This window comes from Crinia signifera, chromosome 1 (assembly GCF_055691185.1).
Source record: "Crinia signifera chromosome 1, ASM5569118v1, whole genome shotgun sequence".
Lineage (NCBI taxonomy): Eukaryota > Metazoa > Chordata > Amphibia > Anura > Myobatrachidae > Crinia > Crinia signifera.
Genome location: NC_139217.1, coordinates 166,396,264 through 166,422,225, shown reverse-complemented (window position 1 = coordinate 166,422,225; position 25,962 = coordinate 166,396,264). Strand labels below are relative to the sequence as shown.

General features: G+C 41.7%; 1 protein-coding gene across 3 annotated transcripts in view; it reads right to left on the bottom strand.

The window, feature by feature from the left end:
* Positions 1–25,962, bottom strand: part of EPHA5 (EPH receptor A5) — a 311,396-nt gene that overhangs the window by 250,012 nt on the left and 35,422 nt on the right. For all 3 annotated transcript variants that reach the window (XM_083176358.1, XM_083176366.1, XM_083176350.1), the window contains exon 2: positions 24,708–24,772. In XM_083176358.1, the coding sequence (XP_083032484.1) occupies positions 24,708–24,772 (65 nt within the window). The remainder of the gene's footprint in view (positions 1–24,707; positions 24,773–25,962) is intronic.

Here is a 25,962-nt window from a genome sequence, read left to right as displayed (position 1 = left end):
ATACAATCACATCGCATGCATCCAAGTGCACATTGCATCGCAAGCTGGAAGAAAAATTGTATAGAACCATTGAACAGACAAAAACGCATAGCACAGTACAATTGTAGCGTCTGTGGGCACCTTAAGGTTTATCAGCAATCATTAACTTCCATTCACAATTGGTTACTATATATGCAATTTGTACTTGAAAAAAGTCTAAATGACTGAAAGGTCGAACTTAACAAAACCCACAGTTTGGTGTGATTTTTTTTTCAAAGACCCAAGAGTGCCGCCATCACAGAGAATCTATTTACATCAGGTATATTTGCATACCTTGGAAGGCACCAGGGCAAGTACCCAATTGCAAAAATTCGTTGACCCATTTTTGGGTCTTATTGGTGCATTTTTTTCAATGCTCTATCTTTAAAAGAAACATAGCCAGAATCAAGCATTTAATTCCCTCAGAAGACCTTCCTAAAGTCATACATGCATTTATATCATCACGACTAGACTACTGCAATGCTCTCTACCTGGGTCTTCCAGCAAAAGAATTGCACCGCTTGCAGCTGGTACAAAATGCAGCCGCCAGACTATTAACTAACCAGCCCCGCTCCTGCCACATAACTCCCATTCTCTACGCCCTTCACTGGCTACCTGTAAAATGGCGAATCGTTTTCAAGATTGGCTTACTCACTTTCAAGGCCCTACATGACCAGGGCCCAAGGTACCTGCAACAGCTGCTGATCCCTTACTGTCCTACTCGATTACTACGATCCACTGAAGAAGGACTACTAACAGTACCCAGAATCTCCCTGAATTCATCTGGGGGTCGAGCTTTCAACTTTGCTGCTCCAACTCTGTGGAACTCACTCCCTCGCACAGTGCGAGAAGCCCCCACTGTAGAATCCTTTAAGAATAGACTAAAGACATACTTATTTACTCAAGCATTTCACTGACATTTACTGTTAAGCTTGTTTTGTATTTCGAGCTGTAAAGACAATGTGTGAAGCACTTTGAGTCCTATTGGGAGAAAAGTGCTATATAAATATCATTATTATTATTATTATTATTAAAAGACTGTATGGAGGTCACCCCTGAGGAAGTCTCTGAGTTGAACAACGTTGGATTCATTTTTTCTTCAAAACAATAGCCAAGGCCAAAGAGAATTACTAAAGAACAATTGTTCGAACGTCTTTATGTGGATAAACCTTTTATTAGAATAAAAAAAACAATTTTTTAACATGCCATTATGTTTATGTAGACTTATCATCAATAGTATTGGGGCACAAGAGACACTGTTCTGCTTATATCTATTTATCTAGGTTACCACTAATAGGGGACCCAGTGCCACCAGCGACCAAGATAAGAAATGTAGCGCACAACTGGAGGGTTTGTTATTTATATATATAATAATTTATAAACAGTGCAAAAAATGTGCTGTATATATACCGGTTGATTATCCCTTATCCAAATATGCGTTATCCAAATTATTCCAATAACCATACATTCCAGAAAGTGAAACATCTTTTTTTTTGCTAAAAGCACTACTGGGGACATCTGTACCAGCACTACTGGGGACATCTGTACCAGCACTACTAAGGGCATGATATGACTGGCACTAAAATGATTGCTTGGCATTCACATTCAGCATCTTAGATTGTACACAAACTTTGTTTCACGTTTTGAAACCTTGTTTTATGCACAAATAAAATATATTTGTGTGTATTTCATGTGTTTGATGTGTTTATACAACATAAATGCAAGATACCTTGAGATACATCATTGAAATATAAAAATATTCTGAAATATGGAATAATTTGTTATCCAAAATTATTCTGGTCCTGAGTATTTTGGATAATGGATACTCAACCTGTATATACACACGCACACACACATAAATACAAAACCTTTTCAGTGCAAAGATGGTTCTTATACCACATAACAATTGAAAGATATATATCAGAGCTACAGTAAATGCTAAACTATTACTTTATATAGGAGGGCTTATCTCAAATACAATGATCTCTAGCAGTGCTGTAGATCAATCATAAAAGGCTTCCACAGCGTAAAAATGTACACAATTTTTTTTAAACGATAAAAAAGTGCTCACATGGAAATGATATATAACAGGCTTATCTCAAAAACAAGGCACCACAAGCTTCTGGATGCTGCTCACAGCTCCAACCATTCTGTGAAAAACATACAGCAGATTGTATATACAGATGAGGCCACTCTCATTAGAGCGGCTCCTAGCGATAGAATCGCTATGCGCTGTCCTCCGCCAGCCACCATCCTCCAACAGAATGGGGCTCGTGTGCCACGTTCTTTTAGAGGCTGTAGCAGCCCTCCGCCCATCTCCCCGCTCTGCCCCAGCCTATGGTCCCCAATCCCCACCGCCTTGCTGACGGGGACACGTGAGTGAGTGAGCTAAGTGTTTTTGCTAAGCTATTTAGGGTAGGTGATTATCCAGTGTCTAGATCGTCCATAGAAAGTCCATACACATGCAGAGATGTGTGTTCAGCGATTTTGCTAAGCGATATTACTTAAACAAAAAATAGGGCAGGGTAGTGGTTCAGGACGACTTAGATCATGATCGCTATCACTCATTCTGTACATCCAGACCGATTTGCAGTCACTTGCTAAGTATTTAACTAACTACAGTAGCAGACGATAGCGATTAGTGGGATCGCGCATCACCATCGCTCGAGGGCATACACACAGAGCGACCTGTGCTTTCCTTCACAGATCGCTTAGAAAAGAGCACGCAATTGTTTGCATGAACCTTTATTTACAGATTAGGACCGAAATGTTGATATACTTCTCTCAAATCTGCAAAGTGTACCCCATTTTTTTTTATGGTGCAAACTCTAGATTTACTGGATATTTCGAATGGCACTCCAGTTATCTGACACATGAGTAGTTTCCACATGTTTTAAGTAATGGTGACTTTATGTGACCTCTCGACATGTTCTACTACCAATGTAGTGTACCTGATTCTGTGCACCAAATGTCCTATTGGGGGTCTGTATGTTGGAGAAACAGGACAAAAACTTAAGGCAAGGATGAGGTCCCATCGCCACACAATAAAGGAAAAAAAGACACACTTTCCTGTGGCCAAACATTTCTGCAGCCCAGGACACAATCAGGATCATATGAAAGTGATTATACTAAAAGGAAATTTCAAATCACAAAGGGACAGGAGGGTCTGGGAATACAAATTAATGACAACGTTTGACACCCTTAACACAGGACTGAATCTATCCGAGGGATTTATGGCCCACTACAACATCTGAGGAATCTGGCCCAGAGAGAGTGAGGGCATCGGAGCTCTAACTCTGGTCTGTCATCAACTTAGAGACAATAAAACTTTCACACTACTTATCTACAAACTAATTAAGGACTCAATTTACAAGCTCATTCTGTTATTTTGTTTTGTTTTGATCTTAAGAATGTCCATCTATCACATCTTGTTCCTACTCTGCTGTGTATATATATGTGTTTCTTCACACACCTTGTTATACCATGCCTGAGGAAGAGACCTAAGAAGTCTCGAAAGCTTGCATTTTAACAACATTTATTTTTGTTAGCCATTAAAAGGTATCATATTTGCTAGATTGCTATTTTGTTTTTCTCACTGAGGAACAATAAAACTTTTCTCTCGACATTCATAAACTCGATGATTGCATTAACCGACTGCATCTTGAGTTGGCATTAGTTCCCGAAGATCCGCTTATTCCCATTGGAAGATGTTAAAGAGTGCTTCTTTGATACCCTGACAGAGATCCTGGCCTCTTCCTGCCTGCAATGGTGGCAAACAGCCATCACTTGGATAAAAGGAGACTGTTGCCACCCCCACCCTGTCCCCAATCAGCAACAGACTGTCAAACACTGATAGAAAAAAGAGATGACCAGTGGCACAAATACAATAGCAGCTGTAGGGTGTTATTTTCCCAAGAAAATATATAGAAAAAAGGACAGACACCGCTCGGGTTTCACTGAGTGTAAAAATAAAAAAATAAGGCAAAATAAAATCAGGGGCTGAAAAAGACGCAGGGAAATCCACATTGAAATGCAATGAGCCTTCAGATACCAACTTACAGAGCCATCCTATCCACACCTTGGACCAATAGCATCTGTATAAACTGGACTGGCTGCATTTAAGGAGTAGTACATCCGTTCCAGGTACTGTCATCTGCTATTTAAGTGAGGATATTTCAGCTTTTCCAACTAGGCCCATTTTAATGTGGATACCTTGCTCCCCAACAGCAGCTAATACCAGCAGGGATAAACTGCTTTCCTGGGTACCTTTATATTGCTGGAGGTTATACCTCCAAAGGATTTACTGAGGTGTTATCTATATACTGTATATGTGGAGTCATTAACATCCACCAGGCTATTGATGGGTATGGGTCTTTGATAGGCCATGAGATACCGCATTTCGGTACATGTCGGCTAAAAAAAAAAGTTAAAAACCCATGTCGACCTTTTGTCTGTCGACCTAGCCAGTCTTGTGAATCAACCAGAATAACCCCCTTACTGTATGTGAATGTGATAGTATCATGTACTCTGTAGAGTAGTACTTAAATAATGGACACTATATAAATAAACAATGCACTAAATAATATTCCTAATTCTCTTGTGAGAGTTTGTAGATACAGTACATTTGGCCAAGTACACATTATAGTTCAAATTTATTGTATGCCATCATTGTAATGTCCACATTATTTCACTGACACTGCTGGAAAAAAAAATCAAGCTTGTATGTATAGCTTTGACCTTGGATTAGGTAGGGCATGGCCTAACGGCTTCAGGCTATTGTCCTTTTCGCAAGCAGATGTCAGCACTCTCTAGCGTTGGAGCTACTTTTGTAGGCACTAGGAAAGTACTCAACACTCAAGTACAGTATAGAGGAGCTATGACGTTAATCTGATTTTTTAAATGCATATATTGTGGACCAAGTAAAGTAAAAAAATTATAATAAAAGTTCCTATTTTACATCAGTCTGTGCCCATTTCCCCATTGTAACATAAACCACACAAAACTTTGGTCCAGAATGTCAGAGTGAACCAATTACCCTACCAGTGTGTTTTTGGACTGATTGGAAACGAAGACCTTCTGGTCCACAGGCAACGCTGTGAAATTTTAAGCATTGCGTGTGGATTTAACGCCACCCGCAGGCCATCCTCGCATGTCCCGTTCCCCCTCAGGCATGCAAATGGAAGTTTAGCGTAAACATCCATTCGCAGCTTGCGTGTGGGGAAGAAATAATTAGATGGTCATGACCACCGAATGATTTCTACATCACTCGCAGATGTAAGACACCTCTCTGGTGTCTTACATCTGCGCGCACCCAGTGCGGGAAGCGGCGGGCAGCTGACATCTGCTGACGTCAGCTGCTCGACCCCCGCACCTGCGTCATGGGAGCATTTACACGTGCAGACGCTCAACATCGCTCCCCAGCTACTGACCACTCATACATTGCCCACAGCATTGGCACAATATCTTTTAGATAGCAAAACTGATATAGACAGGGGCTCATACTTTATGTGCACAAATTTTGTGGTATCAAAATAATAATAATCATCAACATCATACTGTATGCTTAGACAGACAGACAGATAGATAGATAGATAGATAGATAGATAGATAGATAGATGTGTGCAAGCACATTAACAGACAATAAACTATAATTATCCACATGTGAACATAGATTGTAGTTTAAAAGAATTCTGCAACTGCTTTCTTGTCTTGTCACAATAATTCATTTAAATTAATTTGCATTCTAAAAAGATGAAGGATTGGATTGGTAGAGAAATGTCACTCAAAGACTGAATAATTGTCAGCACGGTGTACAATGCGTTAAGCTTTCTAATAATGTGTGCGCTCATCCTTAAATTATTAAACACAAAAGAACTAAAAGTGCTAAGCTGTGGAAGAAATGTCATACTAAATATAACAATGAGCTGTCACAGAAACAGCGACAAAATGGAAAATTCTGTTATCGCATCTGGCAGGCTATGCATTGATAAGCATGATTATAGTCTTGAATCTTTTGAAAGTGTAGAACTATAAAATTTACTGAATGTTCATGTTAGTAGCTTGGAAGTCCTGCAGCAGCATTAAAGATGTGCATGTTATACCAATGCCAACCACATGGGATTTTGCTCTTTAGGATATACCGTACATATACATATACTGTACAGTATAATCTAAGTGAGAATGCAGCATAAGCAGTGACTTCATGTCATACCTATAAAGGGTTGGACTGGCCCACTGGAGTTCAGGGAACACCCCTGGTGGTTTCCAATGCCCAACTCCTGGACTGAGTTCCAGACTTGAATAACACATTATACATATTGTATGTTACCTTATACTGCAAATGTCTATCTTGTATTTTCTACAGTGCATTGCTGTAATTAATCTGGCACACTGCAAGCACTATTAGCATGTACTAAATATATTTATCAAGGGACTCAGACCATGCACTCTTAAATGGTTATCCAATCCTCCCCTGAAGATTGGCTACACCCATCCCCCGGTGGTACCTTCATGCCCCAGTCAAATACTATACATAAACTATCTATAGTACAGTGCATGCATTCTGTGCAAAGACGTGGGCAAGGGGGAGGCTCACCCCATCCAAAAAAAAGATTTGATCGGCACCAAAGTACTGAGTTGAGGAGCACAGTGCAGCTGCAACTTACAGTACAGTTAATTTGAGTAGTGTCAAAAGGGAGATAATACCTTTTGCAGCTGCTCTACTTCTTCCCCCCATAGCCCTTCTCCCCCTTTCACCAGGACCCCCTGTATCCACCTCCAGCCCCTGTGTGGCTAGTTACTTTGGGTCGGCTTCTCCTCTGGGATCATTCCTGTGCCCTTTTCACTACCCCTTTCATATGTTTCTCATCTCTTCCCTCTCCTACTTTTATCAGCTCCCCTTTTCCTCCCACCCTTTTCCTCTTACAATACCCCCAGATCGTCCCTCATTTACACCTCTTTTCAGCTGAAAATGTGCCCGGTAATGCCTGCACCATGATCCATAATATTGTATGGTTGTGTATGTTCTTGTGACTGAGTTGCACATGGGCACTGCCAGTGTAAAACTGGGGGCATGCAATTGTAGGGGAAGTGCTTAGGAGGGTGTCCAACCTCCAGCAGGGGTGAGACTTGGCTAACCATCAGAGAGTTTATGACGTGGGCCCCTTTATAGCATATATTCCATAATCATTTACCAGAAATGTTATAATCCTGTGCAGTATAATGTAACATATATAAAATATATAATTCAAGTGCACAGCCTGAAGCCTGATCCCTAGAGGAAGGGGTGGTGCGCCTCATGCAGTGGGTCGCACCAGGGTTTTCCCCTGTGCCCCTGTGGGCTAGTCCAACACTGGGCTCAGCTAGTTCCCACCTTTGGCTCTTGACCCTGAAACAATATAAGTATGAGTGTTAGGACAGGCAGCCAGCTGTCTTTGAGAAGGCAGATGTCGATGCAAATATAAATCAGGGGCTCTGCATGTAATCACTTGTATTGCCTGATTACTTCCTTTGCCAAATCTTTTTGGTTTACATTTTATGATTGAGTCACAGTTTGTTTGTTGAGGTGGGGGAGGACAACAATTTTTTTTCTTTACACTTTCTTACTGGGTTACATTTAAAAGATTGCATAGGACTGGTATATTCAATGAGGACACAGGGCTGGTAGGCAGCAGATGACTGGAGACACACTGGGGCAGATGTATTAAGCCTTAAAAAAAGATAAACACAAGGGTGATAAAGAGTGATAAATGTTCAGCCAACCAGCTCGTAACTGATATTTTTTTCAAACACAGCCTGTAACGTGGCAGTTAGAAGCTGATTGGCTGGTGATTTAACACTCTTTATTAATCTCTTTTTAAGGCTTAATACATCTGCCCTGTTGTGATGTATAATTTGCTTAGGTAATGTGTTGTTGGTTATATCTATGGAATATTACTGGGTATAATGTTTATAATAATGGTAGGAACAGCATTCTGCAAATTGTACCATCGGAGCCATAAAACCTTTCCCAGCAGCATTCTTAGAATGGTTGATGGCCTCATATAGAATATTTGTATTTTAGAAGCTTTATTAGTGCTTTAATATGAAAATATTTTTAACATTATTTAAAATGATTTTTGCATCATTAAATGTAATAAATCAATAGTTGGCAAAATTCAACAATCAATTCTTCAATTTATTTTCTGAATATTAGATTTTTTATTTTCCTTTAATATATATTGTACATTTTTATTCATCTAGTTCTCCATACTAATGACACACACACCCCGCCCGAGTGAGAATTCCCCAGAATTCCCCAGATTTAACTTTCATCTCTCTGTGTGTTTTGATTACAAGCCATTCAGGTAAATTCATCTAACTGACAGGACTAATAAACCATAATTTGGATATAAAATGTAACTTGGCAGAGAGAATCCCCAAACTGACTACATGACTTTAATGGTAATTTGACTGGCTTCTGTTTGGGAAGCTTCTTCCCAAATGTTATGTTTTGAGAGTGTGAAATGTACTCTCAAATCAGCCAGGAAGCACAGAGCAGACACAACACCAATGAAGTTAATCACACAAGGAGCGCTAGTTGTTCAGCTTGGCATTTGCATGAAGCTGATAGAACACCAGAAGGGCCTTGCGTCTCCTAATGAATTGATTCCAACTCAGAGGATTATTTGTGTAGTTATGACTTTAATTGTGTCATCTAGGAGGATTTGCGACACCAAATTTTAATCCCCTATTATTGTAATGATTTGCAATTGAAAAGAAGACTTAACTGGCTGAGATTTGATTATTAAATAGAGTAAAATAATACAATATATAGCCTTAAAAACGAATCGGGTCCGGCCGGGGAACAATTATAAATATATAACATGAGGAATCCTCTTTGGGTTGCATGACTTTTAGATTTCATGCCAATCACTTTTGTTTCAAGTTAAATCAGAAACAGTCATATGCCTAATAGGCCAGGTGTTAAGGATATCCCTGATTGAGCAAGTATGTCAGTGAAGATGAATGTGCTGTTGATTGAGCCACCTGTGTTCAAGTACAGCCATACTATTGAGGGGAAGTGTCACTTATAACAAACTGTCAATTTAGGGTCATTATCATTATTTTAAGTGATCTGCCAATTTTTGCATTTATTTACAGGCTATAGATCATACGATCTACATGGCTTAGTCTTTATAATCATTGTATCTTATTGTATTTTAAGCATCATTCACATTTATGATGGTATACTGTATTACATTATACTCCTTTTCTTTAGAATATGTAGAAAAAGCCTATACTATTAATTTATAAGCTATACATATAGATGACCAAAAATATATTTTCCTTGGTTTACATAAGAACAGGATATAATTTATTGCCCTGCCTCTGTTGCATTTAGGACAAAAATGGGTTTGCTGTCTATAGCTAAACAATGTAATGTATTCTTATAACACAGAGATCTAGGGCTATATTTACTAAAGTGGGGGTTTAATAGATGTGGAGATGTTGCCCATAGCAACAATCAGACTTTACTTAGCATTTATCAAGCACCTTTTAGAATATCTAGAACTTGATTGGTTTCTATGGGTAAGATCTCCATTTTGTATAAAATGGAAGTACGTGAATCCTATTATCCCCGATGTGCGCGGATGATTCGCCGAGTGCAAATCATCACAACACCAGGCGCACTTTGCGGCAGGCCGAATTTGCTGAAAAGTGCTCGCACCTCCATAGGGGTGCGAGCAATTTTCATAGATTTCAGCCCTGTGAAGGGTGCGAGTTAGGGTTAATTCGGGTGCCATTTTCAGCATGAAAAAGGCACCCGAATGGTAACTCAGCCCCTTCGGGGTTAATAGAATCGTCCCCTATATCTCTCCACTTAATCTCTTTCCTTGGTGGGGTATCCTTATTGCTGGCAATAATTTACTGCCCAGCAAATGACCTATGATCATTATCAGGCTACCCAAATGTAGCCCATTTTTAACCATGTGGTAAATTACCTGTTTTCAGGCAATAACACATGAGATCTGGGATAAGTTACCAGACCAATGTGTTATCACAATAAAATGGGTCTCCTAGGGCTGGTTATACAAGATTTTGCCTGAAACACGCGAACATAATCCCCAAAACTTGCCAGCTTGGATAGCCCCTGGGTGATCCATTAGCTATGGTCTGATACATCTCCCCCTCAGTCTTTTAGATGCCACCTCATCCTTGCCAACAGCCTACAGTTACCACCTGGTAGACCCAGCCCTGTCTACTTAAAATGGGAAATGCATGTGTAATATTGTTTAACCCTTTGAGTGCCAAGCAAAATTTTTATTAATTATAATGACCTGTAATGTTTACCTTGTACAGGAAATAAAATCTTTTTTTACACAACATTTTTTATTTGAATTTATATAACAAATGTGAGCGGGGCTGGCATTTTTAGTGGCTATTTTGCATATCTTTTACAGGGATGTTGGCACTGAAAGGGTTAAACACAGTCATTCCTAAATACAAAAATTAGCTGAGAGGTAAGATTCTTAGAAACTGTTTTTGAAAGGGGAAATTGTGTTAGCATATAGAAGATAGCAGGGAGGGTTTACATTAATGCAAGCACTGATACAGCAGTATTGTAATAATGCACAAGATCTACTATCCAAAGGTCAATATCCCAATCAATAATATAATAGGGCAAAAGCGTGTCAACTCATAAACATGAGCTGTGAGGCTCGTTCAAGGTGATTCAATGGAGCATTATAATTAGCAATTCTTCAAAAATCATCAATTTTTTTTTGGGGGGGGGGGCAGTAGGGGAAGCCCCAATGTTCCTGTATGTGTTCAGAGGTGTTGGCTTAAACTGGACAGATTACTTCAGCTGCAGTTTATGCAGGGCAGGGCATCCAGTGGTTCAGTACTATTACAGGTCGAGTATCCCGTATCCGAATATCCGTTATCCAAATTATTCCGAAAACCAGACATTCCAGAAAGTGAAAAAAAAAATTTTTTTGGCTAAAAACTCACTGGGGACATTTGTAACAGCATCACTGGGGACATGATATGTACCTGGCACTATATATGTGCAAGACAATGATTGCTTGGCATTCAAATTCACTGCTGAGATAGTACACACATTTTGTTTCACGTTTTGAAACCTTGTTTTTTGAACAAATAAAATATATTTTTGTGTATTTTATGTGGTAATAAAATATATTTGTGTGTATATTATGTGTTTATACAGCATAAATGCAAGATACTTCAAAATACATCATTGAAATATTAAAATATTCCGAAATACGGAATAATCCGTTATCCAAAATTCTCCTGGTCCCGAGCATTTTGGATAAGGGATACTCAACCTGTACTGTCATGAAATCATCATAGTATACATACAAAGTAACAAAATAAATAAAATATCTCCTGCATTGGACACACAAATTGCTACAAATTACCAGCCCCATTCATTGCTGTAGTTCATTTTACCGAGCTCTGAGAGCCAATAGATATCCCCACTCACCTCTATGGTGCTTCCTGGCAGGAGAGGATCTTGAAGTTGCTCCCAGATGGATGGGTGCTGATGGCAATGCCCAGTGCAACTACTATGCACTTCACATTCACAGCTGAATGTCAGCAATTGTGTGGTTAAAAATCCAGAAGTGATAGCGTCACTTTACTGTTTAATTATTGTTATAATAGGCTATTATGTGAGCCAGCCACAGTTCCATGATAAACAGCCCTTAAAAAAAATTACAATATGTTGCAATAAGGAATATTTATTTTGGTGGAGAATAGCATTTGTTGATAAATGCTAAATATAGGAGCTACCCTCAGGTGTGGATGGTTTGGTTTGGTCCACAGCGTCTAGGTCAACGGTCAATATGTTGAACACTATTGGTCAACAGGCAGAAGGTCAACACATAAAAAAAGGTTGAAATGCATTAAGTCACATTGTCAAAAGGTCAACGCACGGAACACGTCAACATGGAAAGGTCGACATGGGAAAATGTCAACATGATTAACAAATATTGCTGTCAATGTCAAAATTGGTTGACATGGACATCGTATTAGTGTACCGCGACCACTCGCTGAGCTCGGCACACTATTATATTCTCCCTCTAAGCCCACTCAGATGGTAAAGTATGAACAAGTAATTTTTTTTTAAATCCTGAAAAACTCATGTAGAATTTTTCAGCGTCAACATTTTTTGTGTCAACATTTTTGACTATGTTGACCTAATACATGTTGACATTTTTCATGTGGTGACCAACAGTGGTCAACCTTTTGACTATCGACCAAGACTCTGTCGCCCTAATGACTGCATACCGGTACCGTCAGGCCTTTAACAAATATGTATTTTTGAACAGACTTTATTTGTTGTCAGTTGTTTTCACAAAAACACTCTAGACATCTTTCATCAAAGGACACTTACCGTGTACTGGCATTTTTATCACAGATAGGAATAAGCTGAATGTACACTTCAAAATATATCATAAGACAATGTAGACCACAGAGAGTTGTACAATCGCTTTTAAGTCACTGGACGGCAGAGGCTGCTTTCATCCCTTTTTCATACTCTGCACAGTGTTTCCATGCATTTTACAAAGTGCTACAGAAGTACAGTAGCTAAGGTTATTGAACTGAAGCTAAAAAGCATTTGTAGCATTACAAGATAGCCAACACATATGTAATCATCCATTTCCAGCAGGGTTAGAAGTGCTGCATTTATATGCACCAAAAGTCTCTCCACAGCTCTAAAGCTACGGTATTTCTGTGGTATATTTTCACTAGCTACAAAAGCTTAGCACACTTTTAGCTGTCGAAATCGATTTAGATGAATATTGATCTATACAAAAATCGTCAAAAATATATGAATTTTTTTTCTTCATGCTGCAATTTACAATATTTAATCCAGGGCTAGGATAAAAAACAAGGGGTAAATTATTAAAAAGAAAGGTAATTGTTTCCTAGCACGGCCACACCGATTTCCATCTGGGTGGTCGTGTCGGAAAATCGCGTCGGTCGCATCGCATGCGATTTGGTCGCATGCGATGCGACCGACGCGACCGACCCGATTTTTTTATTGAATCAAATGTGAATAGGGTCCCTGGGATCCGATTTTACATTGGATTCAATGTAAAATATTCCCTAGACCCCCAATTTGACAGCGTAAACCCCACCCCACGATTGACGTGAACCCGAAGCGTGGCGGCGGTGCGCGTCCTCCGACCTTTTCATTCCCCTACTATCTACGTCGGCGTGGAGTTGAGAATATAAAGAGTGGCGAGCGCAGCGAGCCACTGAGCCCGAAGCGTGGCGAGCGTAGCGTATACGCGTCCCCTCGCGGGGCTCGCTGCGCTCGCCACGCTTCGGGCTCGGTGGCTCGCTGCGCTCGCCACACTTTATATTCTCAACTCCACGCCGATGTGGATAGTAGGGGAATTAAAAGGTCGGAGGACGCGCACCGCCGCCCCTCGCGGGCTCGCTGCGCTCGCCACGCTTTGGGTTCACGTCAATAGTGGGGTGACGACGGGGCCATATATAATGTGAAATGGGTCATATTGCCCCATTTCACATTTTTTACTATGTGAGATGGACTTTATCAAGTCCATCTCATCTTGTGCCATTATAATGGCACAAGACCGACGCGATGCTCCCGATTTCAATGTTAAAAATTACTATGGGGAAATCGGGGGCATCGCGTCGGTCGCGTCGGGGCCAATGTTAATGGTTGTGACCGACGCGATGCCCCCGATTTTCCCTTTGCCGGCAAAATGGACCTGATTTCAAAGGAAATCGGGTCCATTGCGGGCATCGTGTACCTTAACTTAAAGGTACACGATGCCCGCGATTGTGGCCGTTCTAGGAAACAAGTACCAAAAGAAATTATAGCGAGGGTCTTCGATTGATGCTCATCGCACTATTTAGTGATAACTACAATTTTAGAGGCTCATTCATGTGCAGTGGAACTGGCCCAAGCAATGACATACATACATACTGCAGAACATTCTAAGAGTAGCATCGGTCCATTTATGAAGGTTCAAATCAACCTATAGGGATTTCAACTATAACATACTATCAGTATCACCTGCAGTAGCTATTGTTGGGTGTATTTAGCACCAGCATCCCCATGCAAGCCAGGTCCTTTGCCTCCACTGAACACCACAAATACAGTGGGACAGTCCCTCGAATTGAAACCAGTGTGGCAGGAAAGCCAGTGATCACTGAATAGATGCTGTGTGCATGTGCACGGTATCTAGTAGTGCGGGAATGGGAGCCCCCAAAATGACAAAAACTTTGGGTTGCGATGATAGGCCATGCCCTCTACCCAGGACCACTCTCCACCTTTCCTGTGGCTTCACTTCTTTTTTTGGCCAGGATGGTGGCATAGCAAGAACTGCTTGCTGTTGTGGATTCCAGAGCAGTCACTGGCCAGACGCCAAACACCACTCTCATGGGATGATTCTGAGGTGTAGGTATTTGCATCACTGTTACATTTATGAACACAGCAGTGATGCAAATTTATGCTAATGACACATGAGGCACCTGGGAGGCAAAAGGTGCCTACTGAAATGCAGCATCTCATCTCTGTAGCTGTAGCAGTGTGGCATCATGCAGATAGCTCACCATTAGTGTTGTATGTGAACCAGCGGGTTTGCATACAATGCTGAAATTGCTCAGGCTCAGCTTCTATGAAGTTTGAACTCTTTACTTATCAGAGCAGCATGACTGATCAGTGACATCTAGACTGTTCCTACCCTGTAAGTATGTAAAGGACTGTTCAAATGACTATACAAAACCCACCCACAGTAGAAGACTAACCATGTGCATTTAATCATATAAGACTATAAATATTGTCTGTGTGTTAGTTACACTGCTGCAATATGTTCATCCAATTATCCTGAGGTTTTTACAGTAACTCATCTGGGAAGTAGCGGATTGGACCATTACTCATCAGCTTATTAGGTTCCCCAGCACAAGCAGCGCTACTTATGCTTCTACTGCCATCCTTACTTCATTAAAACCTGAACATCGGACTGTTGATCTGCACTAAGTCATCACTATATAAACATACTTATTCTGCATATTGTAGGTACCATTCCACAGTTCCTACGGTAACAATCACTACTGTCATCAACACATGTAGTGCTTTTATCAATCATGGCTTTTTTTAGAGGTGGTAGAAAACTACTGTCATAGCAGCTCTGTATTACTTTCACGTAGTGCTTCCGAGTGGTGACGGGGGGGATCGGCAAGGGGAGGGGGATCAGCGACAGGGGGAATGATGGCACACCCTTTCTTTACAGTGTCATGCACGGAAATTTCTCGGGTCAGCCACTCCTGCAGCGCACAAAGCTCCATGAGTCTGAACGCACAGACACGAATATGCATGCCAGCGATTAGTTTAGACACCTCACCGCTCCAGTGAAATCCCACCTTGCAAATGAATGTGCACTCTGTGAGAATGCATCCGTTCGCACCCGAGTGAAAATGTCTAAATTCAGTCAGAAGCCTCTCACCATCTAATTATTACACTGGGCACTAGCAATCGCAGCCGTCACGCAGCCCATGACTTACTCAGATATTGCAATTAAAACAGGCATATCCAGCCTGCTACTGGCATCACACACCCTATCCTAATAGGCTTTGGCACGCCTACCTTCTCTCTGGCATTCCCAGCCCAGCATTTTTTTGGACACGTCCAGTGTGTTTTTCTTGCCACTCCCAAAAATGGTCGTAACCACCCCCACGCGCCTACTCCCTATCAATAAACTTGTGCATAGCCAGCAAGCAGAAACATTTTCAGGACTTGATTGCAGCCAGGCATCACGCATATCACGCATGGGCATTGGCCCAAACGCATGCACAGTTCATTTATAATTGGCCGCTGTATGAATTTGCAGCCGTACGGTCAGGTGTGAATCAAGCCCCAGATTTATGTGTATTAATGCATCTGCAGGGGAAGTCTGCATACTTGTAACCTGTGAAATGGATACCTGGCTTTACTCCTAAATAAGATGGGAGCCCTGTTCATATTTGTCCTGTTTTATGTAATCTTGTTCGAAAAGTACTTTGTTTACCTGTGCACTGGTGCAGAGTAATACAAATTACAAGTTTGCTATTTAACACGTAAATGCTATGAGTTAGATGCCACACATTTGTAGTGTTGGTGCCCTGGATATGCCAATTACCATGACAGCAATGTGACATGACTTCAGAGTGCCAAAAAATCCTCTTTAGCCTTTCATTTGTTTCCATCTCCCTAGGGGCCCATGCTCCGCAAAGCCCATACTGCCTTGGCTGAGTGGGTATGCCAACTCCTCTAAATCGCTAGCTACAGTAAGGCCAGCACAGGAAAACACTAATGTGATCATGAAGCATGCTGACTAACCTAAATTGTACTTATTTTTAACCTCTTAAAAAACAAATAAAGAGAGAGCAACAGAAAACAGGATTCCAGGAATAGCACACAGGGTTTCACTATTCCACACAGGAACAGGGGAAACCCCTGGTGGGTCCTACTGCCTGGGGGCCCACCTCATACTCTAAGAATCAAGTTCCAGGCTGTGCACTTAAATTATATATATATATTATACATATGTTGTCCTTGGTTTATTTTATACAGTATACTAGTGTTATTAATCTGGCACGTTGCATGCACTAGATATACAAGGTGTGTCTATTAAATTCCAGGACTGGGGCTAATACAACAGAATGAATAATAAAAAACAAACATATGTTTAATAGTCCTCAAAATAATCACCTCCGGCACTCACACACTTTTGTGCACGGCGGTACAAATTCTGGAAACACGCTTCGTAGTCCTCTGAAGATATGCTTCGAAGTTGAGCGGTTACGTTTTTCTTTATGTCCTCTACGTCCTGAAATCGATGCCCTTTCAGAGCAGTCTTAAGTTTTGGGAACAAGTAAAAGTCAGGAGGTGACAAATCAGGAGATTACGGAGGAGGATTAACCTCTACGATGTCATGTTTTGCCAAAAAGCGCTTCACATTGAGAGCACAGTGGGGCCTCGCGTTGTCGTGCAGTAGGAGCCAGCTGCCTTTATCCATATTCGATCGCACACGGTGTACTCTTTTAACTAACCGATGCAAAACAGCTTCGTAGTACTCTTTGTTCACAGTTTGATTAGGTGGCACAAACCGTGACACGCGCTCTAATGAACCACCTGCGTTTACTTCTCCAAACCAGAAATGCTGACGCAATCACTGCGCATTTGTTCCACCTTCGCGCCTCATTGGTTACGCTATCACATCCGCACAATGACGCGTTCCTGCACATTTTCATTCATTAACTACATGTACAGTCCTGGAATTTAATAGACACACCTTGTATATATGAAGATAGGAAATGGGTTCAGAGTGCGCTAAAGTTTAAAATATAGACTAAAATATATTTAAATCACAATTAATACAAAATACCCTCAGGGCATAGCAGTGTGCATATAGGTTTTACAATACAATTTCAGTGAATCAACAAATAAAACAGATCTTCTTATACAGTTGACAAATCAATTAGTCTATCGCATACCGTATTTAGTGGTGTGCGATGCGATATTTCCGTTAAATTAACAGGAGTGCTTGTACAAAGAAATATCGCATAGCATCGCATTCCAGCAAATGGCATGCGATGCGATGCGATTTTTAATTGTACAAGCACCCTGATGGGTGCTTACTTACTGTTAAATGCACCCCCATTGTCAACGACACCCCTACTATCAACGCATCCTCCGACCTTTTCATACCCCCACTATCCACGTCGGCGTGGAGTTGTTTCTAGATAGTGTGGCGAGCACAGCGAGCCACCGAGCCCGATGCATGGCGAGCCCCGTGAGGGGACACGGAATACGAGCCCGAAGCCTGGCGATCGCAGCGAGCCCCGCGAGGGGACGCGGAATACATGTAAAGTAATCCGTGTACACTCGCCACGCTTCGGGCTCGGTGGCTCGCTGCGCTCGCGACACTATCTAAAATCAACTCCATGCTGATGTGGATAGTGGGGGTATGAAAAGGTCGGAGGACGCGTACCACCGTCCCTCTCTGGCTCGCTGCACTCGCCACGCTTCGGGTTGGCGTTGATCGTGAGGGTGGCGTTGACAATAGGGGTGCATTTAACATTGTAAGCACCCATCAGGGTGCTTGTACAATTAAAAATCAAATTGCATTGCACCGCATGCATCCATTGCCGATATATTTCATGCGATGCGATAAGATGCACTTCGATCAAAATCGGGGGCGCCGTGCTAGGAAACAAGTACCAAAAACTAATACCCCTTTCACACTCGCATTTTGGGGGGAAAGTTTAATAAATAGGCCCTTTAATCTTTTTAAATCACATAGATTAATTTATCCAGTTAGATATGGATCTGACAGGCATCAGACGGGATCCCATTTGTACTGCTGCTGAAAGGAGTGCTTATAATGCTGTTTGAGTTTAGACAGAAAGAGAACATTTTGTGCAGCCAGCCACACTACAGTACATGCTCAATATTCTCTGTGGTGTAAGTAGGCTTATCTTCCACACTGTGCAGAGAACTCCCAGAATCCTTCAAAAGGCTCTGACTGCCTACAGTAAGCAGATGCGTATTTTCCTAAAGAAAGCTACTAAATGTAAACAGTGGAAAATAAAATCAGCATGATAAACAAAATAAATGGTTCGTACGGGTAGTAGCTAGCTGTAAAATGATTAAATCAGTCTATACACATGGGTGTAACATTATGCACCCTCTGCAGTGTCAAAGAGATTTGGAAAGAAGGAAGCTGTTTGATAGCTCTATTATTCCAGATGACTTAATTAAAACTTGCACCACACAACAGCTACTCTCCAATTTTGAAACCATACAATTCATCAGAGGCTGCAATATCACGGCAGAGCTTGTTTATGCTAAGTTAATAAATTCATAACTCATTTTATATTAAGATTATCTGTCAGTGAGACTTCATTTTGCATGTTCCCTAATAACAGCTTTTGAGTTGAACATTTTAGGAATGATGCTGGACATGCACCCATACATTTAGGGGTACATTTATTTAGTAAAGGTTCTGAAGGTAAAAAGACAGATTCTGTTTATCATTTTCTAGGATGCATAAGAGAAATACTAGCTGGCATCTGGTTTCTATGGCCAACATCCTCACTTTTCACTTTTAGAACCTTTAATAAATGTACCCCGTATTTAATGTGTGTGGCAATATTTTCAATAGGCAGAAATATCGGCACACACTTATCCCATGTGGCTGCGGATCGGCAAAAACTTATGAATGCAGATTCAACAATTTTTAAAGCCGAATTTGCATTGGCGAAAACGTCCACCAAATTACCGAATCAGACGTTTTTGACGATCCGAGGGTTATCCCACCGCCGTATAGTCAGACCCATACAAAGGAGATATGCCTGGCAGGAGCCATATATCTTGGGGCTTAGGGCTGGTGCAAACACATTATGGCTTATGTGCAATGGACATTAGGACATATAACCTGTTTATATATAATTTATTAGAATCCCACCACTTTGAATCTATAGAGAGCTTATTAGACTCTGAGCAGTGCACAATAGGAGAACCTAGGGTACTTGTGTAGTTTGACGGCGGCAGGAAAATCGCATTGCATGCGATCTGATCGCATGTGATGCGATGGTACTTTTGTACTTTCCAGTTTTCCCTGCCCGTGGATCGCATTGCATCACATCACATGCGATCGTATCGCATGTGCGATTAGATCCCATGCGATCGCATGCGATTTAGCACATTTAGCCACCCCGAAGCGAGGGTACGTGGTACTTGTCCTTCTGACTTGTTCATAACCCCACTATCCATGTCGGTGCGGAGCTGATTTTATAAAGTGTGGCGAGCGCAGCGAGCCATCGAGCCCGAAGCGCATTGAGCGGACGCGGATTACTTGACGGATATTCCAAGTCACCTCGCGGGGCTCGGTGGCTCGCTGTGCTCGCACACTTAATAAATTCAACTCCGCACCGACGTGGATAGTGGGGGTATAAACAAGTCGGGAGGACGCATACCGCGTCACCTCGCGGGTCTCACTGCGCTCGCCCCGCTTAAGGGTGGCATGGATAGTGGGGGTGTACTAAATGTGCTTAATTAGATCGCATCAGATCACACGTGCGATCCGATCGCATCCGAAACGATGCAAGTCGTGGGCAGGAGAAACGTGAAACTACAAAAGTACCATAGCACCGCACGCGATCGCACACAATCGCATTTGATGCAATTTCCCTGCTGCCATGAAACGACACAAGTACGGAACCTAGAGTGTAGTCTGCACAAGTACCGAAATGCAGAGTGTAATCTGCATTTACAGGTCTCCAGGAAACGGCACAACGCAACTTTTCATGATTCGTGCCGCGCTGCTGCTACAGATGATGTGAAAAAGTATCTATCTTAAATGGATTTAAGAAATGGGTGCAGAGTGTGCAATGTTGGGCCCCCTGGACACAGGGCCACATGTGCATTGCACACCTTGCACCCAGTATACAGCAGATACACCACTGGTAGTGGGCAAAATCTAACCATAAAGCAAACAGATTTTTTAGCTTTTAAAATAAATGTTAAAAACTATTTTTGTGCTTGTGACGTGATTGGGTGTTTTAGCTGTAGGCCTGGTGTAATTATATTGCATTCTAATTAATTAATATTCACTAATTAAATGTAACAGTACAGAGCTGGATGCATCGTGTGATGACTCTGATTCAGCATGTGGGTGTAAATATTCTATTTTTACCTGTAGCAGAGTTTTTTAATGCATGTACTTTTTACTCCGTATTAGCAAGGCCTTTAGATTTACAAATAACTCAAAGAGCCTTATTTTGAATTGGAAGCAAGACCCATATTTAAGCATAAAAATATGTTTTCTTTCCTGATACTGCACATAAGCTGAAACATGTAGCCGGCATCCGTATAACAATTTTTGCATATACTTGACTTTAAGTTTCTTGTACTTACTGAGGCCAGACCGGGAGGAAACCTAGGCCAAGTACAGTAAAGGCATGTTGTAGAAAATTGTGGGGGATCAAACAACTTGCAATTCACCCATAAAGGCTAAAAACAGCAGTAGATTATAACAGATTGAGCTGAATCAGTGGCTTCACCCACGCCAGGACATGCAGATACTTGTCTGTGGTCCCATTGCACCTTCCCCATTGAATATGTCCCTCCCAAAAGGGCTGCCATCTCAAATGAGACAGTTATTAAGGATGCTCAAGGAGATTTTTGGACATTTTCAATGGAAGCAGGAATAAGCAGAACCCCTGTGACAAGCAGGACATGTGGAGCAACAGCTCCTGACAACGAGTTGTTATGTAGTAGGCCCCCAATGACAGGCCTGAGTGGATACCACTGCCAAACTGGCCTACTGCATTGAATTACCTGAAGGCTGAGGCAGCAAAGCAATCAGATAAGAACTTTTTTCACAAACCTGAACAATAAGAAGGAGCGGGACACTGTTTCCTATTGCATTTCCCGTTAGCATTTGTGCATTTTTAACAGGCCCATAAAGGATGATCAATAGGCCCTCTAATGAGCAGAATGTACAGTGATACTGTCACTCCAACACGGAGTAGCAGGATCAGCTTATAAGTGGCCAGGAAATGATCTCTGTATTGTACTGCACAGTAGTACACAATGTAACAATTATCACCATGGCAGCTTCCAGCAAGGAGGAATGCGTATAACTGAAACTTACTTTGACACTTCCATTTATTTAATTTTTGTACTATAAAATACATTTCTCTGTCACACCTACAAGCATCTCTACAACTCTATAGAATGTCATTATAATAGTATTTAAATTATTATTGTCAAAAAATAATATACAGATGGAGCCAGGCTCATCAAATCTGCTCCCAGTGCTCCAGTCGCCACGCAGCACCAGATACGGGAGTCTGACACACCAGCAGAGCAGAGGAGAATGTCTCCAACTGTATGATTACTATTATTATTTAAGGCTGGTTTATAATATATATTTTTGTGAATTATATGTAGCCTGAAGGCGGAATAGCGGATGATGCACTATAACATCAGGAAGTTGCACTGGATAAAATAGGGATTCTCACCACTCATTTCAGGTAACTTAAAGGGGTATTTAATTGGGAAAAGTGCTGTGCTCCTGCTGACCCGTCCCCATTAACCCTCCACCCGAAATCATACTCTGAGACAAGTTTTGGGATTAAATCATTGGCCACAGTTTATTCAACAATCCTTAACCAATGTTTTGCAGGGTGAGGACAGAGAGCGGTGGGCAAGGTGCAAGAGCCTATCAATGCCGATCATTAATTTCACGCTGGGGCGTGCCACATACCTGCGCGGTAGGCCCTTGGCAACGCCCCCTCCTGTTTTCGGGAGCCAGCCCCCCGCAGATCACTCTCGCTTGGCGCGCAGCCGATGACCCGCTGTAAAAAAGCTGGAGCCTGGCGTGCGGCACCGCGCCGAGGGTGAGTCTGCCACCTCAGCTGGTTCCCCTCCTCCGCCTGCCTTGCGCACCGCCTCTTCCCGCCTCTGAGGTTTCCGGGTATTTCCCGGGTACCGAAAACCCCCACCCTGCACAACGCCCCTCTCTTACGCCCCCAGCGCTTCTTGGATTGCGTTGTTAAACAAGTCGATGCCAATGTCTGACAAATGCACCCTATCTGCCCTATACACGCCCTTGATTTTCTGGTTGATATCCGCGTGTCGGATAACCTCCCCCCCATCTCTAACACACGTTTGGCTACTGCCACATTTACTTTCTTCCTGGTCCTCTCGATGGCTTCCCCTTTCTTTGCCCCGCACCATACCAGCCTGGGAATGATGCTGGACCACAGTACCTTAACCCCTTGCCACCGGGCTTCTGTCGCTCTAAGGTCAAGGGATCTGGCATCCCCTAAATCGTTACCTCCCAGATGAATAACTATTGTGTCCAGCGTGCCGGCCATCCCCTCGCCCCGCAGCAACGCCTCCCTGAGTCCGAGCCACCTGATGCTGTTTGTCCGGCTTCCTCTCTTGCCTTGGTTTTTAACCCCTTCCCGGCCGCGCCATCCCCCCTGCGCATCACTGGCTGCCTTTTGTCCCCCAGGTGTGAAAAGGGGGACGGGGGTACCTGGCCGAACCCCCCCCCCCCCCCGTGCTGTGCCGGGTCGTCGGCCGCACGGCCTGCCCCTCCCCCTTATGCCGCGTTGGCTACATGCTGGCGCCTGTGCTTCCTGTTGGTGTAGATGTTTATTGCAAAAACCCTTCCTTTTTACACGGTGAGATTTGACATTAGATTTTGACCATATAGCCAAAATCGTATGCAGATCGTACCTTGCGATTCCGATGCACGCTCCCGTGACAGCACTAATCGAAACCCAGATAGACAGGGCAGCAATGACTGTACTAGTTACATACAATTCACACAATCTACATTCGATTTGCACTATATAGAGGTAGCAAAGATTGCATAGCACTCAAATCTTAAGACGAATAGCAAGGGAATCTCACCAAGGCCCTTATTCAGATCTGATTGCAGTACAAATTTGTTTGGAAACTGGGCAAAACCATGTGCACTGCAGGTCGGGCAGAGAGAGTTAAATTTGGGTAAAGTGTGTTGAAACTGAAATCTAGATTGCAGTGTAAAAATAATGCAGCCAGTAATTACCCTGCACAGAAACAAAATAACTCACACAAATCTAACTCTCTCTGCACATGTTACATCTGCCCCACCTGCAGTGCATTTTCCAAACAAATTTGTACTGCGATCAGATCTGAATAAAGGCCCATGTGTACACACCATAATATCCCAAAAATTCTAAATGTAATATACATCACTGAATCAGTATCACCTTTCCACAACTGCAAAAAAACAAGCTTAACTGGTCTTCATTTATTTTTGTTCAAAATTTAGTTTCTTTGCCCAACAGCATTTTCTATCTCCCAGTAAGCTAATTAGAGAATTCGCAATCCGGTCGATTATCAAACAATAGTTTGCATTGCGCATATATTTGATTGACAGAAAGTCAGGGTTTAGGGGTGGAAATGAAGAATAAATGTGTATAGAGGAGGTTACATGTGATAACACATAATCAAATCAGCAACAGTTTGTTTATATGTATATACACACACACACACACACATAGACACAGGCACAAACACACACATAGCATACATACAGCATGTACACATGCAACATAAATACAAACCGAAAGTACACACACATACTGTAGCATACATTCACACACACATAGCATACACACCGCATGTACACATAGACACACACACATATAGCATACACAGAGTGTACACACATATAGCATACATTCACAAATGTACACATAGCATGCACACCAGCATGTACACACATAACGTACACACACACACGCACAGCATGTACACATGCACATAGCATGCAAACACAGCATGTACACACACACAGCATACACACAATGCACACACACACATAGCATACAAACAGCATGTACGCACACACATAGCATACACACACACACACAGCAATCCATGCAGAATTAGGCCCCATAATAAAATTTATGTTTCTCCTATAGCAAAAAGCAGTAATTTGACATTAAACAATAACAATGCTGCATCTGACTCTCAACAACAGTGAAACAAATGATATATAACATGTTTGCAGCTAATACAAATTAACCTGCTGCTATATTTTTATAATGTCTAAATTCTTTCTTCTTTAGCATGAAATGATTTTATGCATGTTAAAATATCTTACCCCATTTTTTGGGTATGCTATCCATCCAAGATCACCCATAACAGATCGAGAATCCAACAGGTTCACTGTGAAAATAAAAGACGGTAAGAATGATATTGTCTAACATTCAATAAATATATTTTGAGAATGCATACTGTACTGTAGGTCATTATTCACTTACACAAATGGTGTGCAATGTCGCAGTTGGAAATGTCATTTGATTTGTCAGTTTGGAAAATGACTTATTGGGGATTTAATTGGTATAATGAGTGCTAACATAGGGCCTGATTCTGGTTCATACGCTCCCCTGCGTGTTTGCACAGGGAGCGATGTTTAGAGACTGTGCATGCGCATAAGCATTTATGTGTATTTGCAGTCTTGTGCGAGCGCGGTGAATTGATTAGCAAAAGTTGTAAGGGCCCCTATTTATCACCTAATGCTGAAAAATGTATACAGCACATGATACTTTCACAGGCAAAGTGGGCCCCTCTCAGCTCTGGGCCCCATAGCAGCTGCACCCTCGCGCGGGCCAGTCTGATGGAGTCCCTCTCAGCCAGCGCTTGCCAGTGGGGACATTCTGGGAATGAATGAGAGGGGCTCTATCTGTACCAGTTGGTGTTCAAACATTTACTACATTTACATGTACTCAAATGTATTTATTTAGTAACCAATATTTACAGTATCTAACACACACACACAAATATTACACAGTGTTTTACAAGTAATATTTAGCATTCAGTCCCTGTCTCAAGGAATTTTAGAATTCCACCCCCCGGTCATAAATTATTAGGGTTTGACAAATATAGTTTTGAAGAGGAAAGTTGTCATCAAACCAATCATCTGAAACTCTACTTTAGTTTCTAAATGTAATCTGCACATGTACTGTAAATGATCATTGTTAAGGATATGGTTATGTGAGTAGTATTTAATGTATTCTCTGCATTGTGTCTTGTGGTCCTTGTACTAATTTACATATTTCTTTATGTCTCCTAGTTGTTGTTAGTTTGTATTGTTTTTAAGGTGTGAGATGTTAAATCAATAAAGTTTAATTTAAAAAAAAAGCAGCTACCTTTTTTGGTATGTAATTTTGGTAACTGTTGCTTTTAATTAAATATGCTTTGGCCATGTGTCAACATTTTCGGGTGATGTAATAATATAACGAGCAGAAGGCTCTTTACACAGTAATAAAAATAATCAATTTTGGTATATTGTAATGCTATGTACTGTACAGTAGCTTCCTAAATTAAAATACATGAAAACCCCCAATGTGCTCTGA